The sequence below is a fragment of the Drosophila suzukii genome, chromosome X, assembly GCF_043229965.1.
Source record: "Drosophila suzukii chromosome X, CBGP_Dsuzu_IsoJpt1.0, whole genome shotgun sequence".
In the NCBI taxonomy this organism is placed as follows: domain Eukaryota; kingdom Metazoa; phylum Arthropoda; class Insecta; order Diptera; family Drosophilidae; genus Drosophila; species Drosophila suzukii.
Window position 1 is genome coordinate 15,728,417 of NC_092084.1, and position 20,263 is coordinate 15,748,679.

The 20,263-nt window shown below is 34.9% G+C and overlaps 1 protein-coding gene and 1 long non-coding RNA gene across 11 annotated transcripts in view; one reads left to right on the top strand and one right to left on the bottom strand.

Moving 5' to 3' along the window:
* The window catches only part of dnc (phosphodiesterase dunce), a 142,802-nt gene that overhangs the window by 118,369 nt on the left and 4,170 nt on the right, over positions 1 to 20,263 (top strand). For 3 of the 10 annotated variants that reach the window (XM_036819816.3, XM_070997849.1, XM_036819822.3), the window contains 9 exons: positions 2,769 to 2,807; positions 11,429 to 11,533; positions 13,117 to 13,303; positions 13,925 to 14,018; positions 17,642 to 17,982; positions 18,629 to 18,893; positions 18,965 to 19,079; positions 19,577 to 19,739; positions 19,799 to 20,167. In XM_036819816.3, the coding sequence (XP_036675711.2) occupies positions 2,769 to 2,807; positions 11,429 to 11,533; positions 13,117 to 13,303; positions 13,925 to 14,018; positions 17,642 to 17,982; positions 18,629 to 18,893; positions 18,965 to 19,079; positions 19,577 to 19,739; positions 19,799 to 20,167 (1,678 nt within the window). Of the gene's footprint in view, positions 1 to 2,768; positions 2,808 to 7,136; positions 7,555 to 11,428; positions 11,534 to 13,116; positions 13,304 to 13,924; positions 14,019 to 17,641; positions 17,983 to 18,628; positions 18,894 to 18,964; positions 19,080 to 19,576; positions 19,740 to 19,798; positions 20,168 to 20,263 lie in introns of those variants that run through there. The other 7 variants (XM_070997851.1, XM_065867627.2, XM_036819823.3 and 4 more) reach the window with 5 other exon arrangements.
* The window catches only part of LOC118878160 (uncharacterized), a 91,885-nt gene that overhangs the window by 29,369 nt on the left and 42,253 nt on the right, over positions 1 to 20,263 (bottom strand). The gene's annotated exons all lie outside the window — the stretch shown is intronic.

Genomic DNA, 20,263 nt, shown 5'->3' on the forward strand with positions numbered 1-20,263 from the left:
ATATTTTGCTGTCGGCATCTCGGGATGTTCCTTCTCACATTTTCGGACAGCCACCCCGTAAAACCGAGAAAATAATCATGGCAACCAATAATAGATGCAGTTAAGTGGAATTGTTTTTATTGTTTAGTGTTTCATACCGAAAATAGAAGAAAACAAAACGTGTAGTGGGGTAGGATTTCTTAGATTTGTGCACAAGAAACAAATATTACTTAGACTAGGGAAATAAAAAGGAAAGAAATCGGTATGGTGATTTTAATCCCTATTGATGTAGCCTAAAAGTATGCATTCAAAAACGAACGAACCCAATGGACTTACAATATATTGTTGCATACTTTGAAACACCGCTATAAAAGATTTAAATAAAAACAGGAGTTACTTTCTCAAAACCAGAAAATCCTAAAGATTTAATCGACTTTTGGACTGACAATATTTTTCCTTGAGTGCAGACATCCGTTTTACATCGAATTAAAGCTAATACTTATCCCCAGGCTCATCGGATTCCCCTTTCCCGCCTGTCGATAACTTTAAGTCCTGGGTTTTAATTTATCCGCAAAACTGTGTCAGGTGTCGGCCCCCCGTCGATAAAGTTTTTGTCCAACCAACCATGCAAATTCCTTTTGAAATTCCATCCTGCGAAACTTAAATTCTTTGTTGGTTGCCATCAATTCCAAAAAGTGATTCAGACGAAAAGCAAAATAGAAACCAAATTGAAAACGGAGTTTAAATTAAAGGAACCACAGGGGGGAGGAGCTGGAATCCTTTTAATTGAGTAGCCACAAAAATCCTTCCTGGCTTGAGTTTTCGGGTTACGTTAGTTGGGTTTCGGATTCTGAGGTTATTGTGGCTTAGTTTCGGGTTAACATAGGTTAACTTGGGTTAACTGAGGTGTGGCAGTACTAAATGGGGTTACCGATAAGGTGGGTAGCAGTTTAATTTATTTTAGTTCATGGAGTGCTAACTGCAGTTGGATGAAGTCGTTTGGTTTAGATTAAATCGGCTTTGGAAGTAGCAACAAAGACGGGGTTTGAATGGAGAAGTGGCGGGAAGTAAAGAAAGATACAATTTTGTTAGGTAGTTGTTGAACTTGTACTTAATGTCTGCAAATATTTATACTTATGTCTTTTATGGGTTACTCGAAGTATTAAAATTGTATAGCTAAACTTGGAAGCAATGAAATTGTAAACATAAATAGTTTGAAACATTTTTTAAACCTAACAAATTAAAATTATTCTTAATCTTAATAATCTATGGTCACCAAAGGTGTGATAAGCTAACCTCCGGTTAAGTAAAGGTTATTTTTTTAATTAATTATTTAGATTAAAGATACAATTGTTCAACTTATTACTGTTTTTCTATACAATGTAAAGTGAGTTCATCTCCAATGTCTCGATTAGCTAACTTCGGGTTATGTAATGGTTAAATCCAAAGAAAATTAATAAACAATTATCAAGACTTAAGACAAAATTGATCAACTAATTCAACTAATTGGACAACCAAAAGTTCCGCTAAACAAAATTAAAGTTAGATAACGTGAGTACGCGGCCAACGTTCCGATTAGCTGACCTCCGGTTATGTAAAATTTTTTTTCAAAATAAATAACTAACTTCGGGTTATGTAAAGGTTAAATCCAAAGCAAATTATTAAACAAAATTGATCAACTAATTCAACTAATTGGCCAACCAAGAGTTCCGCTAAACAAAATTAAAGTTAGATAACGTGAGTACGCGGCCAATGTTCCGATTAGCTGACCTCCGGTTATGTAAAGGGCCTTTGCACTTTGCACAGCCCTTTTTCCTTTCGCCCCCTTATTTTGTGCCCAATGACATTTGCACACAGAGTTTTGAATGCAGGAGACAAATGGACGGCAAAGTTGGCTGCCAAAAGGGGCGGGGTCGGAGGTCCTTTGGCCATGTGCTTAAATGTCAACACTTCAACTTCGACTTTTGTGCAGTCCATTCTCCATTTTGTTTGTCTGTCTGTTTGTTTGTTGTGACGTGGTGGAATGACGTCACAACGCTGAGTTTGCACTGATCTATGCGGCGGGGGTCATTGTCTGCGTCAGCGAATGTCGTCGGGGTTGCCGCCCCACATTTCCCAGCCCCCCCTTCACCAGCCCGGTTTTCGTCACACACCCATTTAACATTTGGTTGCACGTGACGCATCAATTGGGCTGGCGGGAAAATACACGGAGAGAAAAGCACAGACATTGGCACAGAGTGGTATTTCATTAAAAAATTTATATAATTTATTTAAAAGGTATTTATTTTATTTATTTATTTTAGAATATCTATAAAACTTTGAATAAAACATCTTCAATTTAAAAAAATTTACAAAGACTAATAATAATAATAAATTATTAATTTAAATTATTTTATTTGGTTTAATTTGATCTGAAAGTTAAGAAAAACTTAAATATAACATTTAAACTTATGATCTATGTTTTATAAAAATACTAGAAAAGGTTTACATTTCAACTCAACTAAAATAATCCTTTAATAATGTTAAAGAAAATATGTAGGTACCTTTGAAATTATTTTATTGTATTTTTGTGTCAGTATTTTTTTGATTTGATTTTGAATTTCTGTTGTTGCTGTTTCTCAGCCCCTTACCCTAGCTACATTTGCCCACTAATTTCCCCTTATTTCCACCCTATTTCCACCGGCTTTCCCATATTTTCCCCTCTATTTCCTCCTCTATACCTAGTGAAATTTTTATATGATTGTTGTCTGTATTATCGTTGTTTATTAAGATTGTAACCCTTTTTCCAGGTTTAAAGAACAGGAAGCCTCTATACTCGTTGACCGATCGTACGTATGCCGAGAGATCTGATCTGCCTATATCGCTCTCTCTTTCTCTGTCTCTCTCTATCTATCTATCTATCTCTATCGTTATGTCTTGCCTGCCTTTGCATATTTGATGTTTGTATGTTTGTTGTCGTTGTCTTTTCGCCACTGTTATCCTGCATTTTGTGATTTGCATGCTGGTTTTCCTTCACTACCTGAACACTCGATAATCATAGAGAGATATTACACATTTTTAATTTGGGATTTTATAAGGGTAATTTGTCGCTGTTTTATCCACTCTTTGCACTCACATTTCATTGGTTTGCTATGGTCTTGGTCTTGAAATTTGTATTTAATTTTTGCATGTTTGATAGATAAAATCATTATATGTATTGGGTACCATAAATGGAATATTATACAACAGCGGTAACGTATGAAAAACATATTTTAAGAAAGACCCTATGGTATAAAGAACTTTTCAAGAACTTCGTTTTAAGTATTATTATGTTTTCAGTATCTAGTTTTGTTTATTTAATTTTTTTTTATAAGTTTATATTCATTTGTACAAAATATTATTTTTTTCATTTTGAAAAAATAAGCATTAGGCTAAAATAACATGGTTTCTACAAGTATACCATTTGTAAATATAAAAGTTAAGGAACTTTGTATTAAAAAATATTTTTCGTTATTAAAAGATATATATTTTAAAAATAAATCCGTAATAAATAAACATTTTCTGCCAACTATTTTTATTTATTTTTTAATTATAGATTAATTTTCCTTGGCCACTTAAGACTTTGAAATATGCTCTTTGGGTCTATTCTTCCTAAGAAAAAGGCAAAAATAAATTGTCTTTTGTGGGTTCAGCGAACTCTGAACTTTCCCTGTCTCGGGAAAATACGTCTTTCGAGTCATAACTGGCTCACATGTTGGTCATGTCCGTTGAGTCATTTCAATTTGTCTTCGGCAAGTCACGAGCTGCAGAGGAATTTCACACACATCGACCGAATGACGCTGACATCTGGGGTGTTTGTGAGTGCAGGCCAAGCTAATTTAAATATGAAAAACATTTCCTATTTCCTGTCCCCAAGTGCCAAGGCCCAAAAAATAGTATATAAAAATAAACAGAAAAATAACATACATATATATAGGGAAAATAAATAAAATGGAATAATTGCTGACAGAAGTCAATCAAGGGGAACTCTCTCCCGAAAATCCCCCGTTGCGGTCGCAGTCTACTTGCCACATGCAGTGCCGTCGCACCGGGCGTATACGTAACGTAACGTAACGCGCGCGCGTCCGTTCCTCACATTATTCATACGCAGCGTGACACCCAAGAAGAAATGCTCGCCGCTGGCACACGAAACCAGACCAAAACCAAAGCGAAAAACCCATAAAATATGGCTCAAGATGAGGCAGCAGCAGAAGAGTAATGCTTCTGCCTCTGCCTTTGCTTCAACTAAATAAAATACATTTTTCCCGTGCATTAAATTTGCTCTGCAAGCAGCGTTTCAATTGCCTCGAAAAAAAATTGTTATATATATATATATATATAGAAGAAAATAAACTGTGAGTGCCTGAATATGATTCGTGAGTGCTGTGAGTGTTCGTGATTGCGGGCACATAATTTTAGCTTTAATACACATATATGTAAGACCATATATATAATATACACGTATATATATATGGGGAAAATGCATTGCACATTGCAGATTTGTCATTCACACCCAGCGGTGAAAAAAAATAGAAATTCCTTTTTATAGCACGTTGTGTGTGTGGCATGGAAATGGCAGGCTGGCTGGGGAAAACGGAAAATGGAAAATGGCTGTGCTGAGCCAAAAGTGAAATGCAAATTAAGTGCTTTAATATCGGCAGCTCGGAGTGCAGTCTTCTATGATATGGCCAAAACGAGAAAGGGACTAAAATAAAATATTTCCCCGATCGACAGTCTGTTTTGTTTAACCTCCACCGAGACCTATCAGTAAAGAAGCTTTTGGCATCTTTAAAATATGCAAACTACCCTAAAATATTTGATTTTTATATAAACAAAACTTTAAAAATAATTGAGAATATCAGAAAATATTTTTTATATATTAACAAAATGTAATATATATTTATTTTCAAATTAAAAATGTGAAAAATTATTTTTAAAAATGTTTTACTCTTTTTTTTTTTAGAATTCTTTAAATGGTTAATATAGAGCATTAAATATTTCGGTGTATTGCCAGAGCACCCCAAACACATCAAGACCGGCAAAAGCTGGTTTAAGTATTATACATTTTAATGGGCTTTTCAAACGGTTATTGTTATAGTTGACTAGTTCTCAAGGCAGCTTATTCTAAATGTGAAATGTGGCCAGCAACTGTTTGATTGCATAAATCCCATAAATCTCTGGCTGCAGTCAGATTAAGACTAATGCCCGCAGATATTCCCCCCATAGAGTGTTTATCCGAAATGCCTAGGCACTTGACTAGATTGAGCTTTTGTTTAGGAAAGCACTGGAAAAAATAAGAACTCAAATAAGGCAAATTGTTTGCATCGAAAATATAGTTTTTAAAAGGCAAGAAATCCCTAATTAAATTAATATTATTTTGTATTTATAAAGACCACATAATATAGCTACTATTTTCGCCAAGTGTATCGATTAGGAACCGTGAAAGCTTTGTAACGACCTGCAATCATTCGCTCAGTCAAGTCAATAAATGCAGAGCCATTTAAAATCTCATTTCGGCACACGCTGCGTATGAGTTATGTGGGCCATATTACCCAGTTAGCGACTTTTAAGTGCTGCGTGGGTAAAAATTAAAAAATTCGCTCGTCCCAAAATTTATAATTAGAATTCTTGTAATACTATTCTCATTTTTTTTTATTCAAGAATTTCTCTGCACGCTCTCGTTTTCTTCATTCTATAACATTTTGCCTCTATCATGCGAAAGATATTAAAATAATTGCCGTATTTAAAAATTGTTGTTGTTGACGCTAATGAGCGTTAATCAAATGCCAACAGCTGCAGCAGCAGCGGCAACAACAAGAATATTAATACTATTAATATTAACCAGCCATTGAAGGCAAAAACAAAAACAAAAATAAAAACAACAACAGAAAAAATGGAGAGGGGGAATTTATTAAACATTAGCGTAGGTAAGTGCGATGGGAAAAGCAAAAAGAGGGGAGCTCTGCAAATGAAAATTAAATTATTTGAGCGTCAGCTATCTCTTCTCATTCGGAATATTCATCATTGCGATGATCATGATGGTTGTAGTTGCGTTGCCGATGATAATGATGATGATGATGAAGTGCCAGGCAAGGACGTATTCCCCATATAGGGTGTTCTGAAAATGATATAGCACTACTAAACTCTTTTAGGCCATTAACCTTTTCTTTTAATTATTTATAAAGTAGTACACATTTAAAATCCTATGTTACCTTAAAAATGGTAAATACAAATGGTATATTTATAAATCAAAAAATATTATAAAGGTATTTAAAATGTATATAATAATAAAATCCTTTCATTTTAAATATGATTTATGAGTTTGTTACATTTTATTTATACACATAGGTTGCATACAGGTTTTTTAACCATGTGGACTTAAGGTCCATTAGTGATTTATTTTTGGTATTATTAAACGACTTAAATATATTCCTAAAATTTCTTACTATTTATTAGATATACTGGCTAGATACGCACCCCGTATTCAAATAATTAAATTTAGATAAGATTTTTGAGTTTGTTACATTTTATTTAGTATTCCATCTAGGTTTTTAGTAAATATTTTCGGTAGAAATAAATGCTAAACAATATTTTCAACTTCAAAAGTAAAAATTAGTTATAATTAGATAACAATATATGATATAAACACCCTGTAGGCCAATAATTGAATTTAAATAAGATTTATGAGTTTGTTACATTTTATTTAGTATTCCATCTAGGTTTTTAGTAAATATAGGGATCTAAAAACGCTTTATTGGACTTTCCGGTAGAAATAAATTTTAAACGATAGTCTAAACTTTTAAAGTATAAACTAGGTTTTATTTCTTAGATAATAACATATGATATAAACACCCTGTATACCAATAATTGAGCAAATGCTGTTTGCCTGATGAAGATGAAAAGCAAGCTGAAATCTTACGCGAAATGAAAATACAAAATACAAAATACAAGCTCTCACGAGCGACGAGTAGGAATGAATACTTTTTCATTTTTTCATTTTTAAGTTGAATATAATTTGTGCGCTCTGCTCTCGCGAGACTCGTCTACTATAATTTTTCTTTTTCGTGTGTTTGGCCTCTGTGTTTTCTGTTTTCTGTATTTTTCTGCCGCGGGACGCGCTTCATTCTTGTTTAGCGGTTGCTCGTGGAAATTTCGAAAAAATCTCAAACAAGCCGCGGAAATCTCAAAAAACCGCAGCGACGAAAGGAAAACAGCAAACCGATTGCTTCAATCACAGACAGATTAAATAAACAGGCGACTCAAAAGACTTTTATCGAACGAAGGAACAAGAACTTCCAACTAGTGGGCCCAAGTGGGCCAAAAGTGATTGTTAATTCTGTTTAATTTATAAACAGTGTGTTTTTTTTTTGTTGTTGTTGTTAATTTGTAATCTGTGCATAAATCCAGCAAAATGCTTAACAAAAACTCAGCAGGATCGCAATCGCTGCCGCGAGTGCACAGTTTTTTCAACATGATACCCTCGATAATGCAGGACGATCTGGCGGTAACCATCCTAAACGATCGGGACAACATGTTTTCCATTAAGTCGCAGCGCAGGTATACACATATCCAAAGGAATATATTATGGTCCCTGATCACAGGGCCATTTATGGCCACCTCTCAAAATAGTTCGCCTCCTCTGCAGATATACATCTCTATAGAGATGATACGTATATATCGAAAATACGGCAAATAACTAAATACACATATTTATATTCCGATTTTAATGACATCCAACAAGCCGCGTGTGTCTATATATGCCTCCATTAATTATGATCTATGGTTTGCGTTTATTTCTACCGCATATTTCTATGCCAATATATTGGCTGGGCCTAAGTTTTCCATATATACCATATACCATTTGTATCTGCTGTATTTATTATAAATTTTAATTGAAATTTTATTGAGTTATTTTGCATAAGAGATTTATTGCCAATGTACTGCGGGAATTCCCCATCGATTCTGTGAAAAAGAACCTCTAGCAAAAAACATTTCATTTCACTTTAAATGTCATTACCTTTCAAAAGTATTGTCACCCAAATTCCCAGAAATTGTATCTAGTTTTTCGGCGAATGTGCCACATTTTTTAGGCTTAAAAATATGATTGTTTTATTGGGAAATTGAGTTTAAAGAGTAGTCCCATTTAAGCGAAAATTCTATACATTTGTCATTGGGCTTTTAGTGGATGTCAAAGTGAACAAATATTTATTAGAATTGTGAAATGAGGTGTGGATGTCAAAGTGAACAAATTTTTATAAGAATTGTGAAATGAGGTGTCGAATTTTAAAGAATTGGTCCTTGTTCATCATTGTTTTCTTAATAGTGATTTTCTTCGTTTAATATTATTAGTAAAATGGGTTAATCACTCCTTTATAATCACTTCTTTATAATCACTCCTTTATAATCACTTCTTTGTAATCACTTCTTTATTCCCCTATTTATAATCACTTCTATACTAAAATTAAATTTAATAGTTTTTTATTTTAAATGGCGCCTGAAAGTCATATAATTCTTAATCAGCTTATGAGACTCTTCTCAATTAAAAATGTTTTCTAAATTGGTTTACCTCCCTATTGTCACTCTATATTTAATTTTTTTTATTTACCTACTATACTTTTGATGAGTCACGCTGTGTTTTCAACTAAAGAGGCGACGCCTTGTCAATTGGGGGCGTGTTGAAAATGCGTCGCAATATTAATAAACCAAAATAGCAGGGGAGATGGCACAAAAATAATAATAAATATTCTGGGGTGGACGTACTAAAATTTCTTTAAACGAAATGACAAATCAGTGTCAACAAAAAAATTAACCATCAAGAGAGTTTTTCCATCGAGTACAAAGGCCAGACGAAGCCATTTGTTTTTGGGACAATGATTGGTTTTCCCGCCATTTTCCAGAATCATTTGCGTTTAACGATGGATAATGTCTGGCACGATTTTTCAGACCGATTTCCATGCTATATGCTATATATGCTACGTGCCAAAAGTCAGGCAGGCCAAACAGAAGTGTGTTAAGAAAATAGCGCGAGACAGCCGATGAGGGAAGTGAGAAAAGTGGCCAGAAATGTGAATTCAAGCCGCAAAAACAAAAAAGAATAAATTGAAAGCACGGAGCCTGTAAATAAGCCTTTTGTTGTGTTTTTATTTTTGTGATTATGGCTCCAAAGGAGGTCAGTTTTACATACTTCGAGATCCCACTCAATGGCATTTTTTTTTTGATTTTCATTGTCTGGCCATTTGGCTAAAATTATTGTTCAAATTATTAAGTAAACGGTAATCCGTAATTGGTTACATGTTTTAGTTTATATAGTAATTTAATAACCTATGATCAGCCACACAAATTAAAACAGTAAAAACTGTAGTTTATATATTAAATTAGTGACGGAAACAACGCAAAACCTTAAAAAGATATTGGGAATAAATCTAGTTAATGAAATTTGGCTAACAATATTGTTTCAAACATGCAGTAAAACCTTAATTATTATATAAAACATATAATCAACCACAACATTTAAAGCTGTAAATAAAGTTAATACTATAGTGACGAAAGCAACTCAAAATCTTTAAAAATACGAGGAATAAATCTAGTAACTGGAATTTGGCTAACAATATTGTTCAAAACATTCAATAAAATATCAACACAAAATTGTTAGATATGTTGGTTTAGATAGTCATTTAAAAAATATAAAAAAACACACAAATTAAAACAGTAAATACAGTAGTTAATATATTTACATAGTGACGAAAACAACTTAAAACCTTTAAAAGATATGCAAAATAAATCTAGTAAATAATACTTGGCTAACAATGTTGTTTAAAACATTCAGTAAAATGTAAACCGAAAGTAGTTACATTTTTTTGTTTATGTAGTAACTCAACTCAAAACCTTTCTTACATATAAAAATATAACTAAAAATATTTTGTAAAAATATTTTCAAATTTTTAAAAGGAATTTTGATTTTTAAATTATTCTCCAGAAATTATACTAAACTAAACTTATATTTTTACGGCTGTTTGTTATTTGACCCCTAATTTTTTTTAATTAAGTCGATAAGTAAACTTCAATTAAAAAAGAATACATATTAATAAACGTTTTTACTGCAAACAGATTTTAAATATAATATTATTTAGTCGAACCTGTAGTTTCGGCTCTCAATTAATTTTAATTTTATTTCTTTGGCGCTATTCCACGTTTCTGCGTTTAATTTGTCTCCCAATTTGTGACGTCACCGACGTGAACGCCCCCACATCTTTATCTCTATATACCTATATATACAACTGTCTATATGTATTTAGCGTTTTATTTTTTATTATTATTAATTTATGCCATTTTTTGTTTGTCAACGTTTTTCGTTTCTCCTCTTTTTGTTGCCCATTTCGATTTTCGCTTTTCTTTAATTTTCGGGTTCCTTTTGTTTTATTTTTGGCGCACAGCGAAAATTCCGAGCCAAGTGGCTAAGGAGAAAAGTCCGGCCCATGTGCCACGCCCCCGCCCCCGATGTCCTCCCATTGCGATTTCCTTCTGAATGTTTTCCACAATTTCTGTGGAATTTTCAACTGCCCAAAAAAACAGAAGCGGAGGATAAAAACCAAAACTTGGCCGTCGCCATGGCGTCCTTTTTTTTACTTGTCTTCGTTTTTTCCCCTTTTATTTGAGTACATTCACTGACCTTTTTGTAGCAACGTTTCCAATTTCCACAACATTTTGCCATTTAAATTCTACTCAAAATGAATGCCACACAAATTAAATAGTTTCGACAAAATACAGAAAAAAATAAAGAAAAACAAATTAAATAAATTAGCAAATTTTTCGTTTAAAATTCTTGGTGTTTATTTATGGTCTTGTTTTCGCTGTTTTTGGCAATGCATCAAAGAACCTCCGAAACTTGTACGATGTAAGCGGATTTGGTTGGCCGACTTTTATAGATTTCCAAACACACTTTGCGATTATTATGGGAAATTGCACACTAATGGGGAAAACATTAGTAGTTAATCAAAAGGTGTTTATTGTGCGCTCGAAAATGGGATTTAAAATTAATGTAAAAAGAATTAATGAAGGGCTATAAAGCACAACGTATTGTACCAAGGTCTATAGGATATATGATTAAAAATATTAACAATTTTACCATTTTTACAAGTATGCACATAAATATAATATATATTTTAATTAGGATTTAGTTAGGATTTTTTTTTTAATAATTTCTATTTTAAATGTAAAAACACCCCTTTAAAAATTATGCAAAAAATCACAGAGCACTATTTAGTAATCTAGTTTCATTTATAAAGGGTAACATATTTGTAGTATTTGCATGTTTCATACACGGCTTTTCTACTCTTTGTTTTTGCTTAAAACGAGGAAAATTTTAACTGGATATAAATTGAAATTTTTACTAACACTTTTCAATGTTTTCCCTTTTTTACCTTTTTTTCAGCCATGGCGAGGATCTCATTGTGACGCCTTTCGCCCAAATTTTAGCCAGCTTACGTTCAGTGCGCAACAATTTATTAAGTCTGACAAATGTTCCAGCATCAAACAAGTAAGTGTATTGTGACCTTAACAAGGCCCCCCCCACCCCCCGTTAGCCACTTTAACCCCCTTCTTAACTCTTAACCACCACCCCCCTTAACCTTCCGGAGGCATTCAATTTGTTGTGTACTATATATATACAATGTACTTGACCCCGAAAAAAAAATATGAAATCTCACTCTGTTTTAACCCCCCTTAACCCCTTTGTGTGCTGCTGCCTGCTCTCTGCTCGCCTTAACCTACTCACTCTCTCTCTGGTCTTGGTGTGTGTGTTTTTTTTTTGTCGTCTCACACTTTAATTAATCAAAAGCAGCGACCACAATGACAACAAACAAAATCACACTCTCATCTAACAATAACTTTTGATGGTCGGTCGGTCCATGAAAATATACTTCTATATATATATGTGTATGTATAAGAATAAAAATAGATATGGATATGGATGAAAAGTATAAATAAAACCCTACGAAAGGTTGAAGGTACACAACGCCCACTCAGCCCACGTTTAACACCCGTACATTCGCAATAATGACGCCAAAAATGTGCCAAAAATACAACAAGTGTATCGCCGAAACAACTGGGACAGAAAAAGAATTTTATACGATTTGTTTCCCAGGAATATATCCATGGCGCACAACTTAAATTTAGCGAACATTTCTGTTGAGCCACAAAATGAAAAGTTGATTTTCTTAAGAACAATTGCAAATTGGTTTGTTCAACCGGGAAATTGTTGTCTTGTCGATTGCTGCTCGCTTTTGGTTGTTTTTGTAATGTGATTAACCACTAATTACTAGATGATTTAACCTATTTTCCTTGGGTTTTGACTAATATTTTAAGTACCAAGGCAAAGGTTACTGATTTTGATACATTTGGAAATTGTTTCTACTTTAAGAAAAAACCAAATTAATCACAAACACAAATATTTAAATTACTAATGTATTTTTAAAAACACAATAACATCTAAAATCTAAAACCTTGCTAACATTTTAAGATAAGTATTTATTTGTACCCCTTGAGAAAATGGGTTAAACCACGTAACACCTTAACCCCCTGCAGGCCCCCAGAAAGGCAACCCGACCCCTGAAATGCAGTGATTGCTGTAAATAGAAAGTTTAACCCCCCGTGCCCCGAAAAATTACGAAAATTCACAAATATAAATATTTTTTCTCTTTCTTCCGCTCTCTCTCGCTCTCTCTCTAACTCTCTCTCTCATTTAACCATTTTGCATATGTGTCTATGTGTGTCACCGATACTTTTGCAAAACCACAAATCTAAATGTTGTGTTCTCTCTTCACCACACCCACACCATGCTACCGTCTTAAACCGTGTTCCATATACCATATTCCATACTCCCCACTTCCCATTTTGATTTGAAATATTAATTTTTGAATTTGATCACCTTCATTTCCATATTTGCTTACCATGCTCCCTTAAATGTTTGTTCGATTGTTTGCTGATTCGTTTGTTTGTTTGATGATTTTGTTTGTTGTATTTGCACTTTAAACCCCCACCCATTACCCACCCCTCCCCCTCCCATAATCTCTGTGTGTGCGTGTGTGTGTGTGTGGGGAAACTGTGTATTAATCCATCAAGATCCAGGCGGCCCAACCAATCCTCGTCGGCCTCCCGATCGGGAAATCCCTCGGGAGCACCACTGTCCCAGGGCGAGGAGGCCTACACCCGCCTGGCCACCGACACCATCGAGGAGCTGGACTGGTGCCTCGACCAGCTGGAGACCATCCAGACCCATCGCAGCGTCTCCGACATGGCCTCGCTCAAGGTAGGCTGTACGATCCAAATTTCCCTAACTCGAACTGGGCCAAATCTTATGTATAAGGCATATTCACGGATGTAAAAAAAAATATATCGATAAATAAGTATATCGATATTATGTTAATACATCTATTTTATAGGATCCCTAGCTCAAACTCTGAGTAAATACCAAAAACTTTGCATAAAATCTCTAGTTATTTCGAATTAGATATGATAACAAAATATATCGATATACAAAGTTCGATTTTATCGATTTTATAAAAATACAACACTTTTTGATTGTTATATATAGCATATATGTTTTAAACAAGAGAATATGACTAAATATATTAATATTCAAAATTCGATTATATGGATGTTTTTTAAATATAACACTTTTCGATTGTTGTATATTAAAGTCAAAGTCATAATACGAAAAAATTTCAATGATATCCCCAGATAGGGGGTAAAAAGGTCAGTGGTAAGACATATAGTTTAAATCAACTAGAAATTTACAAAAGTGTATCTACGAACTATTAGCCATAGAAATAAATATTTTAGAAATATTTATTAAGAGTCCCCATGTTCGAGTAAAGGAAAATATTATTCAAATTCATATCTTAAAATCCCCAATTTTGCCCAATTTCAGTTCAAACGCATGCTCAACAAGGAGCTGTCACACTTCAGCGAGTCCAGCAGATCAGGAAATCAGATTTCCGAGTACATTTGTTCCACATTTTTGGGTGAGTTTCGATGCATAAATATTGAGCTATTAAATAGAATTTAAGAAAACTGAAACAATCAATTCACATTTCGACAAAAAAGCAATAGAATCTAAATGACTTATTAGAAAAAATTTAACAGTGCTTTGTTTTGTGGAAACAAATCAAATTAGCATACTTTATTCTTGAATTCGCAAAACACTTTCTCAACCGTTTCGCATCAGGGGTCTTTGTGTACCAATTCCGATACCCCAATCGATCCATCTAGAGATGGAAACTCATTTTCCACCCAAGATGGATGGCAAACTTTTTTGCAAAACAATTGCTCAACAATCCCAACACTCGAATCATTTCCTCTGGATTTCCAATTGTATTTACCCCTTATTTGCGATTCCGCCTCGTCATCTATGCCAGAAACTATGACTTAACCCCACAAAGCCCCCCCTCCAAAGTTATTCAAGATGCTTTGCGGAATTCAACTTTAGCTGGCTGCAATTTGTTTCAGGCTGCTCCTCCAGCTCCTTGCTTTTGTTTTTCTTTTTTTTTTGTATTTTTTTTGTAGTTTTTCTAGCCGCTTTGCTCAGCAAAGTATGCAATAAAATCGCATTAACCACAGCGGCGGGAAAAGGCGAAAGAATAGAGTTCAAGTAGCTGAAGCCAGCAGCCATCCATCTCCATCTCCATGGCCAACAAATTAGGGCGAAAAAATGCCAGCAAAAGTTATGCAAATCATGGATTTGAACCGCTCAAGAAAAGGTCGAAAGAACTATACCCTGAAACCAGGAGAACATTTTAAAACTTTACATAAATATATTTTAAAATGTATTTTTTTTTTATTTGGTAATAAAACATTTTAAGGGGAATGTATAAATCCAGTCCTTAGTAAACAATTCCATCAATCCATTAAAGATAAGGAATAATATTGGGAAATTGGTTGAAGAAAACAAGTCGATGTCGCTTTTTTCTTTCAATTTCCCCCCTTTTTTTTTCTTGAATTGAAAGTGCAAAATTAAATTATGCAGAGCAGCATAAAAACAGATGAAGTGGAAATTTCATTGTTTAACCTGCGAGCCAAGCCCCCAAAGCGAAGACCTCTGCACGCCCACAGTCGTCGAGGTCCCCCATTTTCCCCAAAAAGTTTTCCCCTCCCCCCGGCCTGCGCACTTTCCCCCTGCCACTTTCCACTTTCCCACTTTTGTTCAGACCAAAGCCACTTTTGTGGCACTTTGTGCGGGAACGGGAATTTTTCCGAGGGTTAAAAAGTGACTGCACGGCTAAAAATAATCATTAAAAATAGTGCACTAGATAGTTTTTCATTGATTATAGTTAATAAAAAAAAAAGGTGAAATTTTATATTTGCTAAAAAATGAAATATTTTATTTACAAATTAATACAAAACTACTACTTTTTGTTAAATAATTATAACATTATAAATTATAATATTAATATTTATACTTTGTCATAAAGAAGGTATAACTTTTTTGTGACCAAAGGTTTTATTAAAATAAGAAATTAAAAAAAATATATATTTTGAGTTGAAAAAGGTGTTTTTGAAATGCTCTTAAAATATTTAGCGGTGTATTTGTGTCTCGTGCCATAGATTTAATGTGATTTCAGAGAAGTAAAGAGATTTCTGATGGTTATCCTATTTTTTCTGTGCAAACTGGACGATGGGCGTGGCCAAACAAAGGGGCCGCACCTAGTCAAAAAAAAAAAACAAAAAATACCAAAAAAAAGAGTTGAAAGCGCAGAAAAAATACAGAGAGGTAGAGGGAGCGAAAGGATATCGGGCATATTTGCACATTTGTCCATATTTCTGCTTCACTGGGCACGCAGTGAAAGAGGGGGTCCTATAGAGGACGAACCGATTCGGAGGGTTAAAGTGACCTTCTCGGGATCTGAGGCTACCTTTTCACTAGAATTTTCAGGCCTAACCCAACTAACATGTTGTTGCTGTAGTTTATCAAGCATAAAATCGCATTTGGGGGATACACACGGCAGAAAAAATACCCCCCACACACGACTGCCTAATGTCCATTTGTAACACTTCATTTGAAACAGAAGCCTCGACCTCGAAAGTCAAAAAAAAAATAAAAAGGAATAGAGGGGGAAAAAAGGAAGCCGAAAAATTATGGTGGGGAAAAACAGATTTCAACACCTGAAAATCGCCCTAGGAAACGGAGAAAATAGCAAAGGGAATCCGAAGAGAAGGTGGAGAAAGCATATGCAAAACAAGATCCCCTTGAAAGAGATTTCAGTCCCTCGCTAAAAAAAAAAAAGTGTCGTGAAAAAGGGAAAAATAAAAAGAAAAGCATGGCCGACGGGCAAAAAAAAAGTATTAAGAATTTTTGGAGAATATTTATGCGTTGTCAAGCGCTGATAGAGTAGGCAAAAAAAAAGAAGGGAAAATTAAAAGGAATATCCAGCTTTAAAACCTTGCTTAATCCACAAATGTCCTTGTGCAACAGTTGAAAATTACTACCATTAAAAGGACAAAATCCTGTCACTTTTGAGGAATATGCCATAGGCATATAGTATGTTGGCAAATAAACCCAACATATTGCCTCTAAAAACAACAAGAGGAAACCCAACCTTTTTCCATCGCCTGGTTATTTATGTTTCATGTGTAGTTTTAAGTTTTTACCGGCAAACGAAAATTCAACGCAATTTGGAATTTGAAATGAATATTAATTTATGCACAGGCAATTTGAATTTGCTCTTCATGCCGAAAACAACGACAAACAAACAATTGTGGGTGTGTGTGTGTGAGTGTGGAAAGGGGGCTACAAAGGGTTAAGGTTTAAGGGTGGCAGCCCCAAAAAGTAGGCAATGGAATTTTGAATGGGAAACTGCAAAAGTTTTGCTTGTTTGCCGTCGAACGCTTGAATATTTATATGGCTGTTTAAGCACCGAGTAAGAAGGCCCTGAGAAATGCGAGTTGAAGGACTTGGGTCGCTGCCCCACATCTCTGCATCCCTTGGCCCACATTTTCCGCCTCCCATTCAGATAGGTATATAGCCATTGCCATAGCTATAGATATAGATAGAGATACTGCCCGGGGGTGATGTTCCCTGGCCCATGTGTGTTTGTGGCAGGCGATGATGTGCTTTACGTCTGTTTGTCTTGGCTTACTGAGGCACAATGCAGCTGGTATATTATTTTAGTGGGTTTTTTAAATTAAATGGTATTTTCTGGGGCTTAAAACATGCTTTACTTTATATTCAAGGAAGCAAAAAAAGTCTACTGAAAAATAATGTAGTATATCCAATGACTTTATGTTACATTTAAATATTTTTGGCTTTGCTTTGCATTCATTGCAGTTTTTATTAACTTGGCATTCATTTTTGCGGTGCTTCCCTTATAAAAAAAAATTCTAAAATGGGCAAAATATAAATATATCTTAAAACAGCCGCTCTACGATTTTAAAACCGCTAAAAATAAAGAGTATTTTTTACTAAAATAAGTAAAATTAACATCTTACATGGCTAAATTTCAACGAAGTTGTAATAAGGAAGTACTTAAAGTTCAAATTTAAAACATATCTGTATGTTTTCTATTTTTAAATTATTTGTTTAAAATTTAAAATCTAGTAAATTAAAAAAATTGGTTACACTTATTAAATATTTCATTCTTTTTTTTAACAGACAAGCAGCAGGAGTTCGACTTGCCGTCGCTGCGCGTGGAGGATAATCCGGAGCTGGTGGCCGCCAATGCCGCCGCCGGCCAGCAGTCCGCCGGCCAGTACGCCCGCTCCCGCTCCCCCCGCGGCCCGCCCATGTCGCAGATCAGCGGCGTGAAGCGGCCCCTTTCGCACACCAACAGCTTCACCGGCGAACGGCTGCCCACCTTCGGTGTTGAGACGCCCAGGGAGAACGAGCTGGGCACCCTGCTCGGCGAGCTGGACACCTGGGGCATCCAGATATTCAGCATCGGCGAGTTCAGCGTCAACCGGCCACTCACCTGTGTGGCATACACCATATTTCAGGTGGGTGAAAGCGGGCTAAATGGAAGTAAATCCATTTAAGAAAGTTAAGTCAGTTGGTTTGGCTATGACAGCAAAAGAAGAAAATAAAACTTCCTTAATTCAAAAATATGTGTCCCACTAGGTTCTACTAGATAGGCTGAGTTTAGGACAACATTTACCAAATTGTGCTTTCAAACTTTTAACAAATGTTTATTTTGATTCCTTAACAGCCCTCATATTTTATTTTCTTTTTGAATTTACAAAAATTTAAAGACTATTAAAATATGTTTTGTAATATTCTTTGAAAAGTTTTTTATAAATATAATATCTTTTACAAAGACCCAATTTTGTTTTTAATGTTCTTTAAAAAAACCGTTTGATTATTGTTAGGTTTGAACAAATTCAACAAATAATTAAAAGATATTCGAATATTTTTGCAATGTTTTAAAAAATATTTATGATATATTTTTAAAACTCTTATGACCTATCATTTTCAGAAATAAAATTTTGGATTAGAAATAAGAAAATAATATTTTATTTAGTAAAAAAAAACTTCATATAGATATACCATATCTATATATCGATTAACCTAGATAGATATTAGTGTTTAATCTATAAATAATATTTGACTAACTTTTTCCCCCCATTCTTGTTTCACCCCCAACAGAGTAGAGAATTACTGACCAGTCTTATGATACCACCGAAAACTTTTCTTAACTTTATGACTACTCTGGAGGACCACTACGTCAAAGACAATCCGTTTCACAATTCGCTGCATGCCGCCGACGTGACCCAGAGCACCAATGTGCTACTCAATACACCGGCGCTGGAGGGCGTCTTCACACCGCTCGAGGTGGGCGGGGCTCTGTTCGCCGCTTGCATCCACGATGTTGATCATCCCGGCTTAACCAATCAGTTCTTGGTTAACTCAAGTGGGTTTCCCTTCATTTTTATAAAAAATTCCCATACTTATTATTGAAAATATCGATCGATTATCCCGCAGGTTCCGAACTAGCATTAATGTACAATGACGAATCTGTTTTGGAAAATCATCATTTAGCTGTTGCCTTTAAATTATTGCAAAATCAAGGATGTGATATATTCTGTAATATGCAAAAGTGAGTATCTCAGAATAAGTTGGATTAAAAGTAGTAGAGATATTTGAGGTTTTAATAATATTGTATTTAAAGTGCAATAAATGTCAGTATTACCAAGGGCTTATAAATGCTTTCATTTGTATATTTATGTAGTATATTATTTTATTTAATAAAACTGAGTGTAAATCGTAAAAACTCCTGCTCTATTTTTAATATATGCTAAAATTTAGAACGTAAATGCTAATTAATCAATTTCATTCCTATCAAGAATTGCTAATGATTTGATTAGTATTTTATACTGTTTAATTTGTAGTATATACTAAAATATTGAATTATTTCGATTCTATATAATCAATAATTTTTTTTATTACAAAGACTTTTAAGTAGCTATATTAGTATTTTATGTAATATAACTTGGCCTTTATGCAGTAAATTCTGTAATAACCGGTTTAGTTTATTTTATAATGTATTCCAAAATGTAGTATCTTAATACTTATAACCATGTATTTCTTGCCCAGGAAACAACGCCAAACATTGAGGAAAATGGTTATTGATATTGTGCTGTCCACGGACATGTCCAAGCACATGAGTCTGCTGGCCGACCTGAAGACAATGGTGGAAACCAAGAAAGTGGCCGGCTCCGGCGTCCTGCTGCTGGACAACTACACCGATCGCATACAGGTAAGTGGATCCCCCTTAAAATATTATATAGAATAAACACTAATACCCGATCCTTTCAGGTGCTCGAGAATCTGGTGCACTGCGCCGATCTGAGCAATCCCACCAAGCCGCTGCCGCTTTACAAGCGCTGGGTGGCCCTGCTCATGGAGGAGTTCTTCCTGCAGGGCGACAAGGAGCGCGAATCGGGCATGGACATCAGTCCCATGTGCGATCGCCACAACGCCACCATCGAGAAGTCGCAGGTGGGCTTCATCGACTACATCGTCCACCCACTGTGGGAGACCTGGGCGGACCTGGTGCACCCGGATGCCCAGGACATACTCGACACGCTTGAAGAGAACAGAGACTACTACCAGAGCATGATACCGCCCTCGCCGCCGCCGTCGGGGGTCGATGAGAATCCGCAGGAGGACAGGATACGCTTTCAAGTGAGCCGCCCCCGAGTAACAAAGAAATCCATTGCTGACATGGGAATACAATTAAGGGAAAATCGAGTACATTAGTAACTTACATATCTGATTAAT